This window comes from Alternaria triticimaculans (assembly GCF_023758025.1).
Source record: "Alternaria triticimaculans strain BMP 0046 chromosome Unknown scaffold_8, whole genome shotgun sequence".
Taxonomy (NCBI): Eukaryota; Fungi; Ascomycota; class Dothideomycetes; order Pleosporales; family Pleosporaceae; genus Alternaria; species Alternaria triticimaculans.
The window spans coordinates 222,329-240,369 of NW_026055965.1; the positions used below are offsets into that span (position 1 = coordinate 222,329).

The 18,041-nt window shown below is 52.1% G+C and overlaps 8 protein-coding genes across 8 annotated transcripts; 6 read left to right on the top strand and 2 right to left on the bottom strand.

Annotated features, from left to right (window-relative positions):
- Positions 1–1,364: 1,364 nt before the first annotated feature.
- Positions 1,365–2,299, top strand: J4E78_006000 (uncharacterized protein; the record flags this gene model as incomplete). The annotated part of the gene is made up of 2 exons (XM_049366614.1): positions 1,365–1,603; positions 1,657–2,299. 2 exons carry the CDS (start codon positions 1,365–1,367, stop codon positions 2,297–2,299), a joined length of 882 nt encoding a protein of 293 aa, XP_049221320.1.
- Positions 2,300–4,898: 2,599 nt separating this feature from the next.
- On the bottom strand, positions 4,899–5,673 carry SAR1 (COPII coat GTPase; the record flags this gene model as incomplete). Its single annotated transcript, XM_049366615.1, has 6 exons — positions 4,899–5,215; positions 5,264–5,373; positions 5,425–5,463; positions 5,510–5,530; positions 5,586–5,611; positions 5,665–5,673. The coding sequence occupies 6 exons, from the start codon at positions 5,671–5,673 to the stop codon at positions 4,899–4,901; spliced, it is 522 nt and encodes a 173-aa protein (XP_049221321.1).
- A 598-nt stretch (positions 5,674–6,271) lies between these two features.
- Positions 6,272–7,037, top strand: ATP7 (ATP synthase d subunit; the record flags this gene model as incomplete). The annotated part of the gene is made up of 4 exons (XM_049366616.1): positions 6,272–6,283; positions 6,415–6,810; positions 6,866–6,952; positions 7,008–7,037. The coding sequence occupies 4 exons, from the start codon at positions 6,272–6,274 to the stop codon at positions 7,035–7,037; spliced, it is 525 nt and encodes a 174-aa protein (XP_049221322.1).
- A 385-nt stretch (positions 7,038–7,422) lies between these two features.
- On the bottom strand, positions 7,423–8,980 carry J4E78_006003 (uncharacterized protein; the record flags this gene model as incomplete). The annotated part of the gene is made up of 2 exons (XM_049366617.1): positions 7,423–8,707; positions 8,898–8,980. The coding sequence occupies 2 exons, from the start codon at positions 8,978–8,980 to the stop codon at positions 7,423–7,425; spliced, it is 1,368 nt and encodes a 455-aa protein (XP_049221323.1).
- Positions 8,981–9,474: 494 nt separating this feature from the next.
- J4E78_006004 (uncharacterized protein) lies at positions 9,475–10,509 on the top strand (the record flags this gene model as incomplete). Its single annotated transcript, XM_049366618.1, has 1 exon — positions 9,475–10,509. One exon carries the CDS (start codon positions 9,475–9,477, stop codon positions 10,507–10,509), a length of 1,035 nt encoding a protein of 344 aa, XP_049221324.1.
- Positions 10,510–11,727: 1,218 nt separating this feature from the next.
- Positions 11,728–12,317, top strand: J4E78_006005 (uncharacterized protein; the record flags this gene model as incomplete). The annotated part of the gene is made up of 3 exons (XM_049366619.1): positions 11,728–11,853; positions 11,905–12,162; positions 12,261–12,317. The coding sequence occupies 3 exons, from the start codon at positions 11,728–11,730 to the stop codon at positions 12,315–12,317; spliced, it is 441 nt and encodes a 146-aa protein (XP_049221325.1).
- A 482-nt stretch (positions 12,318–12,799) lies between these two features.
- Positions 12,800–13,580, top strand: EGD2 (GAL4 enhancer protein; the record flags this gene model as incomplete). Its single annotated transcript, XM_049366620.1, has 3 exons — positions 12,800–13,036; positions 13,141–13,199; positions 13,250–13,580. 3 exons carry the CDS (start codon positions 12,800–12,802, stop codon positions 13,578–13,580), a joined length of 627 nt encoding a protein of 208 aa, XP_049221326.1.
- Positions 13,581–15,652: 2,072 nt separating this feature from the next.
- On the top strand, positions 15,653–15,858 carry J4E78_006007 (uncharacterized protein; the record flags this gene model as incomplete). Its single annotated transcript, XM_049366621.1, has 2 exons — positions 15,653–15,824; positions 15,854–15,858. 2 exons carry the CDS (start codon positions 15,653–15,655, stop codon positions 15,856–15,858), a joined length of 177 nt encoding a protein of 58 aa, XP_049221327.1.
- Positions 15,859–18,041: the final 2,183 nt, after the last annotated feature.

The following is an 18,041-nucleotide window of genomic DNA, read 5'->3' on the forward strand; positions in this document are numbered from 1 at the left end:
CACATCGTAGCCAAGGGTAGTGGTATTGTTTTCAAATGCCATGTTTCCATCGCACAGAATCCCACGAATGCAACCAGTCTTACCCAACAATCTAAGCGTTCTCTAGGGTTGACCGGCCGACGGAGGCAAATGCGCCAGCCTGCAGCCAGCCAGCCAGCAATAAGCGGCATACTATCGATATGCGCCCGCAAGGCCAGCCTGCCAGCCTCCCCCAGCCCGTCCCAAGCGTTCCCATGCAACGGTTCCACTGGAGAAGGTGGGTTGGGGCGGCTGAAGACACTTGCGAAGGCGAAAGCCACATGTACCCCACAAGCGTTGCGCTAGCGCACGTAAGCGTCGTTCCGAATTGGGAACCGATCTTTGACATCAATTGGGGCATTCGTCTCTTTGACACCAATCCCATCCGTCGTCATCCTTGCACTTTGCCTTCCAATAGTCCGATTGAGCGAGCTACATTTTCACCATACACCACCCTGCAGTTCCGCCTGTATGTCGGCCAATGAGACGCGCACAACTGATGAATAACGACGCCCCGCCACACTCCACATCGGGGTCTACAGAACGCACGTATATTGCTCTAAGGAAGGCGCTAGGATGCTGCACGGAGCGATCGTCCTAAACCCGCAGTTACGAGACTTCGGTTGAGCAGCTGTCTTAGAGGTTGCATACCACGGAAACCGAGCTCAACATATCGAGATTTGCATTAGGCAGCATGTCACCGGTCAATTGACAGGCAGAATACATGGACCAGAAGGCTGAAACCATTGCGTCAGGGTAGCCAATACAATGGCAGCAATCGCGCTCAAAAGTTACTCACGGGCTGGGATTGAGATAAGTTTAGACGAGAGGCGGGACGGGCTTTGTTCACGCGCATTCTCAGTGAAATGGTGGGGAACTAACTGAGGGGTCGGATGAAAGGGCATCCAATGATGTAGCAGAAGTCTCCGCGGTGTTTATCGTTACGGCACGCGCGATCTCTATCCAGCCTCTTTCTCCAGCCGTCAGAAGCGTCGACGCTAGGCGGTTGTAGCTTCGCATTGACGCGTGGAGTTGATCCATTGCCTTGGCTCAAGCGCTGAGGCTTCAGTGCATGTCCGATCTGCGATGATATGCTCGATGAGGTAGATTGAATAGACTAACTACTCGCCTGGGTGTTGAGTATATAGCTGTCTTACCTTCCCGCGTTTCTTACCTACCCAGAACATCTCACACTCTCGTTGTCGTGGTTACCAGCATCGTCGACAGTTTTCCAATCGTATATCAAGTGACTGATACCTCGCTCCTCAGTCTACTTCGTCGCTACTTACGCTCGCTGTCAAGTACGCCCTATACATTAATATCAACCACCAACCGACTATCCGAAAATGAAGTCCTTTGTCGCTGCCGGCCTCGCGGCTGCCGTTGCTGCCTACCCCCAGGCCTCCTCCGACGCTGAGTGTGCGTCCTCTGCCCCGGGCACCTTCGCCATCACCACCGTCAATGCCACCACCACTCCCTCCAGGATGGTCAGGCGCCAGCTTGATGGTACTCTTCAGCTGTCTCTCGAGGACGGCAAGTTGACCGACCAGGCTGGTCGCACCGGTTACATCGCCGCCAACTACCAGTACGTTTTTTACAATACTCTGACCTCCTCAGTCAGTACTAACATACTATCAGATTCCAGTTCGACCAACCCGTACAGGAGGGTGCTAGGGAGACTGAGGGCTTCGGTCTCTGCAGCAACGGCTCCATGTCCCTGATGGGCTCCGCTGTCTTCTACCAGTGCTTGTCTGGAGACTTCTACAACCTGTACAGCCAGTCGACTGGTGCTCAGTGCATTCCCATCCACATCCAGGCTACCATGTCCGAGGAGACCGGCCCCGTCTCCCAGATCTCTGATGGTCAGCCCCAGGCTACCTCTGCCGGAGCTGTCACTCAGATCTCCGACGGTCAACCCCAGGCTTCCACCCCCGGCGCCGTTGTCACCCAGATCTCTGACGGTCAGCCCCAGGCTTCTTCGCCTGCTGTCGTTACCCAGATCTCCGACGGCCAGCCTCAGGCATCTGCCCCTGTCGTCACCCAGATCTCTGATGGCCAGCCTCAGGCTTCCGCCCCCGTCGTTACTCAGATCTCCGACGGCCAGCCCCAGGCTTCCGCTCCTCTCGTCACCCAGATCTCCGACGGTCAGCCCCAGGCTTCTGCCCCCATCGCCAACTCCACCATGCCTCCCTTCTCAGAGTTCACTGGTGCTGCCTCCACTGGCACTGCCAGCATCGGCGCTCTCGCTGCCGGTTTCCTCGCCCTCTTCTCGTTCTTGTAAGCGAGATCAGCTCCATTCAGCGCGCGCGATGAACATGGGACATGGTCGCTTTGACGACCACATAATGAAGGCTGTAGTGGAGGATGACACGATTTCCTTGCAACGTTCCTTGATGACTGCATGCATCTACGACATCATGTACATAGCTAAAGCATAGGCGGCATGGTGTTTGGATATTTGTTTCTAAGAAGAAGCCACGGACCTAGCTAGTTCAATAGGTAGTCCCGCATCTCCATGCGATGAAAATATTAATACAAACGGATAAAAAAACACAACATTTTCCTCATCTCATCTACCGTGATACCCAGCCCTTCTGCTCCCTCTGACCCCGCAACCCAACCCCTTCACAAATCCTCCGCTTTTCAAGAAATGCCACCCATTACTCAATCCCTTCAAAGCTACTGCGGTAATCCTGGCAAGTCAGTCAGACGACATACATCCTTCGCAGTGCCGCAGAGGCGCATTTCCCTGCTGGTGCATGCTGATCTCTATCCTAGCTGTGTCACGTCACATCACACCGGCGATTGTACGCTTTTCGCTTGCTACTGCATGTAGTCTCCAAAATGCAGTGTCACGCATATGTCTTGACAGGCATCTTGAGCACGTACATAACAGCCGGTGAGGAGGTATATACCCCACGTTCACGTTGCTTAAGCAAGGGCTATGTACCGGTACATTCTCCGAAGTATACGGTACGAAATCATGATGTCAATTGCACATCACACACTTCAATGCAGCTCCTACGATACCACACAGTCCCAAATCACCAAATGGAACAGATACAGCTCAAAGGCACAATATACATATCTCCAAACAAAAAAACACGACAACAAAGAGAAAAAAGAAAAAACCACAGACAAACGTCGTCAATCCATCCTGCATGCACACACCGTCTCTGCCTCACTATTCCCCCATAACCCCAACCCACCAAGCTACAGCCCACCCTAACCACTTATCCACCCTCAGTCCCTCAGCCAACGTGTCAAACCACCAAAGATTAAGTTGCAGCCCGCGTTATCGATTGACACGCGTGCATGCACTAGAGTCGTTGGGAGGCTTGCGCCGTCTCTAACACTACCAGCAAGCGCATCTAGCAAGCGTGTTATCGAATCCTCTTTAGTTCTTGAGGGATATTAATAGGACGTGAATAGGGCTAGATGGATTAGCTGTGGCGGTGCGTTTTTCTCTTCGGGGTTTCGGCTTTCCGCGGGGACAAAGTTTGGTCGAGGCGGGTTGTTCGACGAACCAGCGGGTTGGGGGTTTACTGTGCCGTGTCAAGGTGGCGAGAACGCCTGGGGAAGGGGCGGTGACCTGCTTTCGACACTGAGAACTCGGTTTCTTGTTATGGACATCGTGAACTGGATTCTTGAAGTGTCTTGCCGTGAGAATGTCTGCGAAATATCGCCTTTAGACATTGAACCAACGCCCAGGATTCCGTATGTAGTCTCGGGAATCGTTTTAACAAAATACGTGCCCAAGCATCGTAAAGTAGGGGTTTGAAGCTTCATCTAGTTAAGGCAGACGGCTTATTGGAACTGTAATTGTGATTTCGAGATCATGATATCCGCTAACGGATATCGTCATTTCGTTCATCTGAAGCTTCTTTCGCAAAAGGCTCGGATGACGGTGCATCGAAGCGTCAGAGCATCCAGTCAACACTGTTGATTCCTTAGTTTTGCATTCCCAGTTCCGAAATGTGTTTTTGACTCTAGCAAGTAGTCATTTGGCGCCTCTAGATGACTCCTTGCAAAAGCTCCAAACGAGATCGATTTGTTTAATTAGCGCTCTTGGTTTTCCAAAACCGTGTTTCCATTTCTGAGACTCGTTTTAATGTAATGAACGGAGTGATCTAACTTTCTATCTTTTATCCTTTCCACAAAAAGCCAACACGAGATAGCTTCGCTTAATCGACGTTTCTGGATGTCCAAAACCGCATTCACGATTTCCATATCTGGTGTTCGGAATTCTGGTACAACGCATCTAGCACATTTGATATTGCACTCATGCTTGAGCTGGTTACGTGAATTACCGTACCAAAATCGAGGTATCAGACCCTATCAAACGGTGGACATTTGATATCTGTAACGCTTGATTACGATTATACAGTTGTGGCATCTCTGTGTCGGTACATATTCGTTCTTTAGTCTCATCGCTAATTTGCATTTCCAAAATCCATGGGAGTTGCATGCAAAGATGAGTTACGTTTCTTTCATCATGCTAAACCGTTGTCAGCGACTATGATCTCGGAACAGAATACCTTAGGTGTCCGTATTCGATGCGTGATATCTGTCATTCATCACGCATACTAGTGGAATAGAGTCATTGTCGCGCGTGATCTGGAGTTACGCACCGACATAGCGGTCTCGCTCGCTTCGGGCCGACCCAGCCTTCGCTGCACCGTACTACGAGTGTTGGTGTGCAATATGATATTATTCCAAGAGCTAACGCCAACGCCCGTAAGAGTACATCTACTACGCATGTGATAGCCATGGCATGTACTTGCATCTAACTCATACCATCGAGAGCCAACGTGCAGCCACATGCGCTCCCCGCTGCTTTGTGTCCGCCTAGCGTGCTTATAATTGCTGGAGTAATCCGCCTAGACGTACTGGCTCAACCATCTGATACCCTCTCCGTATCCCTGCCTCATGACCACACTGCACATGAAGACCTCAACCGGGCGGATACCCTCGAGCGGTACCTTGCCCTTACCGGTTGTCTGGTATAGACCAAGCGCGGAACGGAGCTGGTCCTCGGAGATGGCGTCGGGGTGGTCGATCTTGTTTCCAAGAACGACGAAAGGAGTGTTCTTCAGCTCCTCCATGGCGAGAAGAGCATCGAGCTCGGCTTTTGACTCGGAGAGACGCTCGTGGTCTTTGGCGTCAACAAGGAAGACGATGCCGGAAACTTCGGGGACTGGGACATTGTTAGTTTATGCAAACCGATCAGGCAGGCTTGACATACAGTAATCGCGCCATAGTCGGCGGGCTTGTGCGTGACCTCCGAGATCGAAGGTTGTGAACTTGACGTTTCCTATTGAGAGCTCTTCGGAAGTGGGGTGCAGAGTCGGCTGACTGGACCATATGTTAGCCGGTAGTTGTACAATAAGGCCAGATCTCACTTACAGGACAGCGACCCTGTCGTTCTTGAGCATGTGCAGAAGCCTAATCGTGTCAGCGAAAGCTCGCGTGTCCAGTTTGGTAGCCATACGTGGTCTTTCCTGCATTGTCACTGGAGCCTAGTCAGCTATACGTATTTGAATTGGCTGGTATGTGGAAGTGCGTACAGTCCGAGAAAGAGGAGTTTGGCATGCTGTGACGATGTGTTAGCCCGAGTAGTGAAGTTGAGACTATGCTCCTGCTTACCTTGTTCATGAGTCCAAGCGAGGACAGAACATCCCAGACTGTTACAAAACGTCAGCCCATGTTCAACTATGTTCCAAGCAAGCCATTGGTTGATCCGGCAGGTGTTCGGGACATATGCGATGGTATAGTGTCGATGCGCATGTGATAAGCCTGGCCTTGATATTTCCTTGCGCGATGTTGTAGGCGTTGACCTCGGAAGGCGACAGCAGTGCTATGAGAGAGTGCTGGAGGAATCTTGCTCTGCCGTGCTACGGCAACGAACACATACGTCCATCCAGTTCGGGACATAACGAGGGAGGGTAGTTAACTTACACCTGGAGCGAGGTCAGTAAGAAAGCAATATAGGCACATAGCAAGGGGCTTACCAGTCGAGAATCCACATGTTGATGAGAGTTGTTCGGGTCTAGACTGTTGGTTGAGAATGTAGCAACGAAGTGTAGAGTGTGAATGGGAAAGGTAATGTTGGGGGAACATGGCCGCGATCGAGGCGGAAGTCGAATGGCCCGTGCACCAGATCCTTGGCGGCGCTGTTCCGAGCTCTCGCGAAGAACTTGGACATCAACCCTCCCGAACCGAAACCACCGCATCCCCGTCTAAATCCATCACAATGGCCGTCGGAGTACGTCACACCCCTTCCAGAAGACCCGTCGGAGCTCTCGAATGCCCAATTGCTGCGCCGGCAGTAGCCCCCCACCCGCAATGGCTCCTCCGAAATGCAGAACAAGAAAACTAACATATCCCCTCTTGTAGCGTAGCGCAGCCCTCAAGCTCGACTGGACCAAGCTGGGCACCCAGCTCGGCCTCAAGGGCCAAACCGCCGCCGCCCTCCAGTCCTTCAAGAAGCGCAACGACGATGCGCGTCGCAAAGTCACCGTTCTCTCCGAGCAGTCCCAGACCGTCGACTTCAACCACTACCGCGGCATCCTCAAGAACCAGGCCGTTATCGACGACATCGAGAAGCAGTTCAACGCTTTCAAGCCCCAGACATACGATGTAGGAAGGCAGATCAAGGCGATTGAGGCTTTCGAGGCCCAGGCCGTCCAGAGCGCAGAGCAGACCAAGAGTGTTGTCGACAAGGAGTTGAGCGACCTCCAGAAGACACTGAAGAACATTGAGGATGCCAGGCCATTCGCTGACCTCACTGTTGTACGTATATACGGTTACGGGCAAGTGAGGGACAAGAGGCTGACAGATATCACAGGACGAGGTCGCAGCTGCTCAGCCCGAGATCGACAAGCGCACCGAGCAGCTCGTCTCCAAGGGTCGCTGGGCCGTTCCCGGCTACAAGGCAAGTTTCTGGAACACTCAAGACAGTTCATATGCAAGTGCTAACAACCCCGCAGGAGAAGTTTGGCGATCTTTCCGTCCTCTAAGCATCTTCTTTGCATGTAGTCGAGATGTACCCGATCTGGGCTGTATTACCTACGTATTTGTGAATAGTTCCAGACAGTGGAAATGCACCCTAGATTTTGACCATTTACATCATTCAGCCTGCGTTGCTCATATTGATTTCAACGCAGCCACCTCGAGACTTGTACAGCATGAATTCTTACATGAATGGACAACCCCGCAAATCATACATCACGAAAGAAACGCTTTCTGCTGAGGATGCCACTCGTATTTCATTACATATGCATTTGATACCGAACCCTCCAAGCACTAGAAGTCACATCGCTATATTGTCATTTCGAAAACGCCGCCCAATGCTTATCAAATACCCCTTGGTCTTACAAAAAATGCCCCCACCTGAAATTAACCCTACTCATCATACTCCGCATCCCTGACCCCACAAAAGTCACTACCGAAGCAACTGTCCACCATATACCACACCCGCCAGTAGAGACTCGCATTGTTTGCGTCGAAAGTTCCGTCCTCTTTTCTCGGTACATGGTCGCCAATGATACCATGTCCTGAGCCAATCACCCATCCAATGACAGGCACCGAGCCGACTGTTTGCTGCCAGCGGGGTTTTGCGGGGAGGAAGGCCTTTTCTTGTGGGAGGAACACAGCGGGCTTCACGTTTGCGCCCTTGAGTCGCAGGGTTGCGCGTTGAGAACGGGGGTTCAATGCTGTGGTAGTTGCATGCGCGGGAACGGTGTTTGGGTCGAGAGCTTGGTGCATTTCGCGTGGTTGAGACATGGGTTCCACGGGCATGTCGTCGAGATGGCTTGGGAAAGCGCCGCTTGTACTCCTCAGCCAGGCTGGTTCCGAGTTTGATTGCGATACAAGTCCTTGTGACGCTGCAGGCTGGGAGGCCGTTGCTGTGGCAGATGAGGCTGTTGCTGAAGACTGAGATGCACCGCGTGGTCCTAAGGTGCCTGAAGATACGGTGTTGGGTGAAGCGATTTGTGACATTCCCCCTCCTTCTGCGCGCAACGGCCGGTCACCACCTTGCGGTCCTGTCCCTCTGTACATCTCTGCGTAAACTGTGTAGCCCTGGATGTTCTTCGGACTGTAGTGACATGCGCGCTCGGCGGCTTCCGCACTATCGAAAGTCACCTTGACCCAGTGGTCTCCCCCAAGATATGTCTTGATCCTGGTCAAGTATTTCGGTTCCAAGTTTGGGTAGTATGTCGAGCGTTGCGCTGCTAGACTATAGCCGAGCCTGGGGTTGGGTGGCTCGCGATCGTATTCTTCGTAGATCATTCCGTTGGAAACCTTCTCGTAGTGTGCTATCGCAGCCCATTGCTGCTCGGATCCGAAGCCGTATAGTATGACTTCCTTGGGTTCTTGTGCGAAAGTGGCGTTCGTTGATGCGCCTGCTGCGAACGAAACGTTCAGTCCGTTGCTTGCGTCTATGAGATTTGGTGCCGAAGCTGATGGTGGTAGTGCACCGGCTGGCCGCGCGGATACCGAGCGCCTCTTGTCTTCGTCTGCCTTGAAACGACTGAAGATGTCATCTTCTGTGCGCTGGTTGTAGAGTCTCGCTTCGTCAGCTGCGTTGCTGGCGCCCAAGGGTGTCTTCGCTCGTGAGGTGCCGCGTTTCCGTGCTTTGCCAAAGGGGCCTTTCTCTTCTGGCACGCGCCGTTGATTTTGATCGGGACTGTCGGGGATCGATGTTAGCTGTGTGTCCGAATCTATGGGTGAATCCCAGTTGAGGTCGTCCATGGCGTCAAGATAGCATGAAGAAGAGGAATGTCGTATAAAGAACACTTTGTAGTCTTGTTTGTCGCATGACTAGGCTCATGCGTGCAGAAGGCTCCATTTGGTAATGGCAGTGAAACATGACTTACTCTGCGAACTCAAGCCCCCAGGGCAGCCTCCTCCCAGTCGAATCAAACGCGCGCTCGGAATCGGGTACTGCGTGGACCTGCATCTCTTCGGTGTGGTCGCGTCGTTCGTTCGGTGATTCGCTTTTCCGTTCGTGGTGCACGCGCGCGTGGTGCGTCAATCTCCTCGGGTCTTTTGTTTATGCGACAGGAAGACGAGCGGAAAGCTAACGCTAGCTCCAGGAACGCCGCGGCAAAGCCACACCGGGCCCGTGCACCAAAACGTGGCGCACAGTGCGATCTCCAAAAGGTGACGCGGAGCCTTTCCCGATCCATCTACCTTGTGCATGCTGCATGCAATCGGAAGTGGCTTACTTTTGAGTGCTGCCTGGTCGCAACAGCCGCTCATAAGTACTCGATGGAACTGACACCTATCATCGTGCGTGGCAAGAAGAGGAAGTACTTACACCCAGCATATGCTGCTGCCTCCAAAAGTAAACCTTTTACCATACCTGCACAAAACTCTTCAGCATCCACATCTCAACTCAAACGTCAACGGAAAACGAAGTCAGCCCGCAAGAAAAAAGAATATACGCCCGCCATGCCGACGCTCCAAGGACTCCCCACAGAACTGCTGGAAATGATCTTTCTTTACAGCATGAACCCAGCGCTTCCACGCTGCTCACGGGATCTTGGCGCGAAACTCTCCTCACATGCCATAGAGATGAGCTTCACTATGCAGGCCTTCTTCCATACCGTCGATCACCGTACCAACTATCGGGACCGACTCGTCACCAGCGATGCCTCACTCCAGTCCAACATCCTGACCTGCCATTTCTTTACCTACGACTTCTTTTTGAAATACGTGCAGCGCGCACAAGATGCCATGGTCAAGTTGCGCGGGAAGGCCTGGGCAGCTACTGGAGTTACGATCCCCGGAGTGTCCTACTTCGACGGACTATGGCCATACAAGTTCACCAAGATCCCTCATCTCGCTTTTGCGCAAGGCTTTCACATACCAGAAAAGTTGCTGCATGGGCCATGGACGGAGGACAAAGCGTCACTGCTTTACGTTTTGGTTAGCCTGACTGGAGAGATCGATTGGGAGGGTAGTATGGCAGGTGAAGTGGCGAAATCGGGCATGAAAGAAGCGATCAAGGAGGGTAACGAGCACGCGGTGGCAGCGCTTGCCGTGCTGTTGGGTGTGCAAAAAGGCATCACTACCGAGCTACTGCAGTATGCTGTCATACATTGCGGTTGCGACATCAACATCATCCGCCACCTACTCTTCAACGCACAGATCCTCGCCGAAGAAGCGTCAAGCACGTTGAATTTCCACGACCCTGCACTGTGGGCATGGGCAGACGTCAACGGTCACAAAGGAGTGACGCTCAAGACCATGCTCAAGGATGCGGTTGCATTTGATCTCGAGTTTTACTTTGAAGATAACGCCGACTGGTCCAAGATCGTCCCCTTCCCGTACGGTGGAAGCAAATTTGACGCAAGGACAGCATTCAACGACGTGGTAAGGGAGCTGCTGACGAACCTGTACCGAAACTACGGAAGGAAAATCACACGAAGGAGAGCAACGACACCAGAGCAGAGAGTCGCGGAGGATGATGCAGATGTTGATTGAGATTTTTATTGAGACTAGCTAGATATGATAGATCACAGAGCGAATACCCTGCCTACACGGCCTACATATCACTTACCTTTGCGACCTGTCTGGCATATCGCGTGAATGGCCTTGATCGTGCTAAACTATTTCTTCACAAATTTTAGTCGCCTTCATCACATGCGCGCGTGACCCAACGCGGACAAGCCAACTTGATTGAAGAAGGCTAAAAACATGGCTTGACACGAAGACAGAACGTGCAGTTGGCACATGCAGCGATGTTGAGCGTACTTGCGTACACATGAGATTTTACCTGCAGGCTTGTTAGTGACTTGTATCGAAACAAAGCGTTATCAAGCAGAGCGTGTTTGTGGATCCCTTCAGTGATCTTGGTGATAAAATAGTAATCATAGAAATCATATACTATCTATTGCATGTTGTAATCATTGGGAGTGGGGGCGGTGATGTAAAAAAGTAAGAACTGACCTGTGCATGATAGCCGTGTGGAGTGACGGCACTGCAGTCGCATGTCGACATGGGTTTGCAATGAGCAGGCTAACAGCGACGTCGGATGTCGGGTATCTGTTGGCTGGGTATCTAAGCGTCTGTTTTGGTCAGCCGTTGTCGCGAAGTCGGTGCGGTGATGAAGCTGAATGGGTAAGGCAAGCTCAGAATATGTAAGAAATTGAATGTCATGACTTCGACGCCGTTAAGAGACCCCGGCGAGGGTCTCCGACGCCGAGCTCAATCGCAAATTATGTCATCCTAGGATGGGGGAGGAGTGTGGAGGCGAGAGACATACCAGTGGAGCTATGGGTGTTGGATCGTAGCTATGGGTCTTTGGAGTAGTTTAGCTCGGCGCATGTCGCGTCCGTCGCGTCTGCACCTGCAGAGCGCATGGTGCGAGGTCAAGTGGTCGTAATAGCCACGTCGACGACTGCATAAAGTCGCGACGGCTGTCGAGTCGAGCGTGGTGCTTCTGCGGTGCCCGCGGTGCTGGAGGAGATGATGGAAGTCGCGCGGTCGCAGAAAACTTTAAGGACGGCGCTAGCGCCAAGGCGCCTTTCGCTTGTGCACGGCCCCGGGCTCACACTGAATTTCGAACCTCCACCGACCGACATTACTTACTCCCGACAAGAACATCAACACCGACTCCTATTTCCGACCGGTACGCTTTCGACGCAGCAATACTCCACGTGTCTTCCCGTCTAACATTCTCTTGCAGCACATATCGACGAAATGGGTGACGCCGAAATTACAACGAGTGCCTGGAGGCTGGTAGAGGTCGGCCGCGTGGTCCTCTTCAACGAGGGTGCATTCGAGGGCCGCCTCGCTGTCATCGTCGAGATCATTGACCACAAGCGTGTATGGAAAATCCGCGATCCGGGTGCTGTTCAGCGGCTCACACAGACATAGGTCCTCCTCCAAGGTCCCTCCGAGAAGGCCCCTGTCCCTCGCCAGGAAGTCGCGCTTGCGAAACTCTCCCTTACACCCATCGTCATCCCCAAGCTTCCCCGTGCCTCGGGTAACGGCCACGTCGCGAAGAAGTGGGAGGAGCACAAGGTCCAGCAAAAGTTCGACGAGAGCTCATGGGCCCAGAAGCGTGCGGCTATCCAGAAGAGGCGGGGACTCAATGACTTTGAGCGCTTCAAGGTCATGAAGATGAGGAAGCAGGTACGTTCTGGCTTGTACCTGTGTCGTCGAATGCGACCATTCGGACGAGACGCGGTACCCCGGATGCGAATTGGGAACACAGACTAACAACAACACAGGCTCGTTTCGAGGTTCAGAAGACCTTCGCCAAGATCCGCGCCAGCGCAAAGGCATAGGTAGTCTCGATGCTGTCGGGAGACAGGCGTTGTGGTGATCGCTGCATGCAGGTGGCATAGAGGCATGACGTGCATTTCATGAGCATTCCGAAGGCGACCTCAAAGGCATTCAAAAATTCAAGGCCTGGTTAAGGGCGAATAAGTCCAATGTTTGGCACGGTGCAATTCGGTTTGGGAACGGTTTACTCGGCTCTCGCATGCATTCCACATGTAGCAAGAGAGTTCAATCCACAAATTCATGAACACACACGAACAGTGCAACTAGAATTGCAATTTGATACCCCCTTTGAAATGCCCTTCCTTGTGAATTGCGCGACATGGGCTGTGAGAGTAATTGTTGCTTGTGATGGGCGTCATTGCCAATTGCGAGAGCTGCCCGCGCTAAACCGCCCACAAATCATTTTTGGAAGCTCCGACCCCAACTCCGCGACGCTCGATATTGCAGCACCACCACCACCTGCCGTCACCCACAAACCGACAAAATGGCCAACCCCCGCATTGAAGAGCTCCCCGACGAGCCCGAGAAGAAGAACGTCCAGATCGAGGAGGATGAGTCCAGCGACGAGTCTGAGAACGAGGAGGGCGAGGTCAACGTGCCCGCGGGCTCTTCCGTCGCCGTCCACTCCCGCAACGAGAAGAAGGCTCGCAAGGCCATTGCCAAGCTCGGCCTGAAGCACATCGACGGCATCACACGCGTCACCCTCCGCCGACCGAAGAACGTGAGTGCTTTCCGCGCAATTGGTGGGGGAGCTGCAGTCAACAAACACGAGATGCGGGCAGACCGTAGACACAGTGCAGGGTATTAGGCTAACACACCTACCAGGTTCTGTTTGTTATCAACCAGCCGGACGTCTACAAGTCGCCCTCAAGCAACACCTGGATGTGAGTCGCTGCCCCTCAATGGCACAAGCCGCCTGCTGACCCCGCACCAGCATCTTCGGTGAGGCCAAGATCGAGGACTTGAACGCCCAGGCCCAGGCCTCCGCCGCCCAGCAGCTCGCTCAGGGCGAGTCCGCGCCCCACGACCACGCCGGTCATGACCACGGCGACGACTCCGGCAAGGGCAAGGCCAAGGCTGTCGAGGACAAGAAGGACGAGGAGGAAGAGGAGGACGACGATGAGGAGATCGACGACTCTGGTCTTGAGGCCAAGGACATCGAGCTCGTCATGCAGCAGGCCAGCGTCTCGCGGAAGAAGGCCGTCAAGGCCCTCAAGGAGAACGACAACGACATCGTAAACTCCATCATGGCGCTGAGCATATAGACCACTCGGGTCTAGGTGTCTGGGTGTAAAAGGTGGATGACGACTTCAAACGCACTGCGGAGTCGAAAGACTTCTGCCTGCTCATGTAAAAGAATCTATCAACATGAATCTTTACGAATCATCGGTGGCCGTCCGGTCCATTCGAAAGCATTGGTTCCCAATGATTGCTATCTTGTCGATATGCGTGAGTGATCAGGAACTAACCAGTCTAGAAACCTTCCAGTCGCAAGATAGAATGGAAACGCTAAGCAGTGGCAGAACGGGGGCTGGCACAACGCAGCTGAAATATTCATGGGGCCAGACGAGCGACTGCATCTACCACTTGGCAGTTTTACCTTCTTCTATTGGAGCATATGGTCTCCCAACTCTGAGTCTTGTGGTAGCTGCAAAGCAGCCCTGCGGAATGAGGTGAGATGCAACAAGCATACCTTCTAGCGGTCGATCATCAGAAGTTTAACATGGCGGCTTCCAGTCATGCGCACTCAGACCCCAGTTCATGTGTCTTGAGGCTCTTTCTGACGTAGAGTTGCTGACAAGCCGATACAGCCTCAAGGGCCATTATGCGTGTGCTAAGTGATGGCTACCAATGGCTTCCATCAATCGCGATATGTTCGTCCAGATTGATATGCCTTTTCCAGGATCGCGGATCGCGGGTCCCGAGACTGAGGGTCAACGTCGTGCTTATGTCGTGGCTGGTGAGATGGGGATCGTGACGCCCGAGGACATTTCCAAACGTGGAACGCGGAATCCTAAACGCGCGGTTGCTCAGCAGCGGCTTTGTCAGGTACCCTTCGGAAAGAAAGCTATCCGGGAGCAGTGTTGTTAGCAATCGTGAATTGCGTGAGGATTGCGAGGTAATAGCGGTGAAGTTGGCGAGGGTGCGATACTCAGCCACAAGCTAACCAGCCACAGCGGCCAAATCCGGATCCCATGAACTCTTCCATCGTCAGCACAGATATGGGGATATCAGCCTCAGCCTTCCGACATGTTCTGGTTAGCTTCTTTCTCATTGTGTCGAAATACCCAGATATACAACGGAAAGTTGACTTTCCGAACGTGTTTCGCACACTCCGTCAGGATTGCGCCTAAATGCCGACTCCACACATCGACAACATCGAGCTCAGCTACCATGCTGCGCGTTGGTCCTCAGCATGGCACTTACCTGATACGCAGTATTCTCCGTAAGGTGCAACGGCGATGATGGTGTTGAAGACGCTGTTAGGGTTCAAGCGACCCACTGTTGCTTACACAGTTGAAACATGTTGAATACACGACCAATGAGCGATCAATCCAAACTCTCGGCATCAAGAATGTGGCTGGTATTATCACAGTATCTCTACAAAAGCTCTTGGGATCAGATCGACCGGGCCGCGAGAGCCATGACCAAGTCGCATAGCCCTTGTTCATGACCCATAATCTGACCACAGCACTTGTGTTTGATGTGTCGCAGACCCATTGCTGCAAGCAGACTGGCCTATCAAGGAGACGATGCTAACACTATCGGACCTATATCGAACGCACGGAGGCCTAAAGGGACGAAGGTTATCTCATAGTTCCTCAAAGGATTCATAATCTTACTTGATGCTTCCGCATTCGACAATTCACAGCTGCCTTCTTCACCCTTGGCACTGTTGTTTGGGAAGCCTGCAACTTCTTATGACGATATGGCGTCGAGAGCTGAACTCATCCCCATGGAACTTTCTTGCATGTGGCTCTCCGTGGATGCCTCACGACACACACATTGGCTATGAGATGACTATAGCTGAGAGGGCCACTCCTACGACAACATCAGCAATAGAAAAGACCTATATAATACTTTGACTATCTTCAACAAACGATGGACTCATCACAGCAAGTTGTCCTTCCCATACATCCTCCTCCATCAACTTCGGTACCCCATGTTCAGTTGAGCTCGGGTTCGAATTGCTATTACATGTCCATCGATCCTACATCTTCTACCAGTCCCAACCACAGCGAATACTTTAACCCACCAGCACGTAGATACCGGGTTCCACAGTTCGCCAGAATGTCTTCCAGCCGAAAGATCACCTCCGTACGTCTCAATCCGCTATATGACCGTCAACACCTATTTCCCGGATGCTAAACTCCAACAGGCCGAAAAGGCACAATACATCCAAGCGCTTCGATCTCACCAGTTCAATACCATCGTTGAACTCGTCCGTGTCGAGCAGGCTTTTGCAAAGCTCGGTACACCGGACTGCAGTGAGCCGATGACGGCGGCTTGTAAGTATCGACAATACTGGTATATGTAGATTGAAAACTGATTGTGGGTATCAGGGAAGTACTACGTCGAGTCGCATGGCCTGTTGACCGAACTTCGTGGATTGACTAGGAACTATCCTTTCAGGTAAACTGCCCATCATGACCCCCCGAAGGGTACACGGTGCCTCCCAAAGCATGTGCTAACCCATCTGTAGTTCTGACTGCCTAGACGAAGCAAAGCGACGTGTCTACGCCGACCCTGCAAGCAACCGCTCATGGAACTTGTGTTGGTTGGTTCTGAACAAGATACAAACTGAGTACGTCTACCAAAACATACACTACATTGCGATTTCGTTTGCTGATCTCAAGACAGTCAGCTACTGCCGTACTATGCGCGTTACCAGGCGTCTCAGCCAGCTATGTGGGCGGGTCAGACGCCGTCTGCGGAGCAGATCACGCAGCTCACGAATGCTTTTGTTAATGAATGGAATTGGGCACTTGGTCAGATGTTGGGGCGTTGGACGCAGCCGCCGGCGCGATGAGAACGTGCGGATTTCAACGGTTTGGTGTGTTGGTGATGGCGTTGATCGCTATCGAGGTCGCGTTCGGGTTCTTGTATTGCTTGTTTCTCTTTCCTATCGGGTTGCAATCTGTTTACACTCGTTTACCCCCTGGTGGTATAACTCTCTTTATACAATGTCTTATATTACATATCTTGCTTAGCCTCTGTTGAACCTGAAGTCCTCTAGCCTACATCCCAGAGACTTAGGTCGTCCTCATTGACCTAGCCATACTTAGATCTGTCTCATTTATGCTACCATCTGTCGCATCCGCGATAATGGCCTCTTGTTTGTATTACTTTCCGCACTCATAGCGTTCAAGTGTATGCCATTAATCCAGAATGCCTAGCACTATCTGTTCCCGTGATATCTAGGGAAGGTGTGTTTGATATTCATCGGACCGTCTCGCGGTTCGTCACTCCGATAGCAAAGAACGTGGCTTTCGCGGAGAGCTACACCGCTCCTTTTCTCGAGTATCATAGGCTACAGTCCTAGCATTTGAGCCTATACTTGCCGTGCCGGCCCAGAATGTCGCCTGCAAAAGCGGGGTATGTGTAAGTCATGCTATATTGATAGGACACAGAGCCAGCCTTGTCGCCTGGTGGGTGTCTCATCGGTGAGATTTGACGAATGACTATCTGGAAGTGTCGGCTGGATACTAGTGCATGTAGACCTTGTATCAGCTGGTCAGTCTCGAGATTGCTTCCCGCTCGTAGGTCTGTGGATAAGAGCATCGTACCATCCATCGTATCCGGGCAGCATTTTTCGTTACTAGCAATATCCGAAACATCATCCCGAACTTCCATCCAGGCTTCAACATCCCTCACGCCAGTAGGTCTAACATGGCTTCGTATGATAGTAAGGTACGCATGATTCATTCTATACCCGTGGATAGATACTTTGGTGCTGGATGATGCGCTATCGCAAGGTCGAGTGTTCACTACAAAATGCAATACTAACAAGCTATAGCCAAGGATTATCTACGCAGATCAGCCTGGGGATGGAGGATATAAGGTTCGCCCACACTCAACCGAGTCTTCACGACACAACACTAAGCATTGATAGCCAAGACCCAAGGGCGATGATCTTCAACCTTACGATGGGGGCTACAAGGTTCGCAGCAAAGACTAGTCGAAGCTTCTGTGCATGTCACTAAATAGTGATAGCCAAAAGAAATCGCCAGTAGCTCTGACGTACAGCCACGAGACGGATCGTTCTAAGTACGCCCGATCAAGCCCAAGGCCGCACGAAACGACAATGAACCACCAAACGCGAGAGATGCAGTGGACTGGCGACATAGGAGTAAGTGGTAGCTATCGATGGGCGAGGGTGGTGGAAAGTGGATACGGAGATGACAGCGAAGAAATTATGGTACCTATGGCGGCGATAAATTCATCTGCAATGTACTTCTTCTCTCGCAACATGCAACTGTTGGAATCACGTAGGCGGATATATAACACATGGGTTGCACGACTGCAAGCTGTTCACCACAAGCTGCCGTTACCTATTTCTAGTGAGATGATCTAACGCATCCAACCACCAGTCACTTACACTCATCTTGTCCAATTCCTGGGGTTCTTCAGAGATATTGTAAGTGCTGATCATTCGATAGCAGACGTGAGTATCGGTCAAACATTCATTACATATAAACATTACATTACCACACCACCCAAGCCAA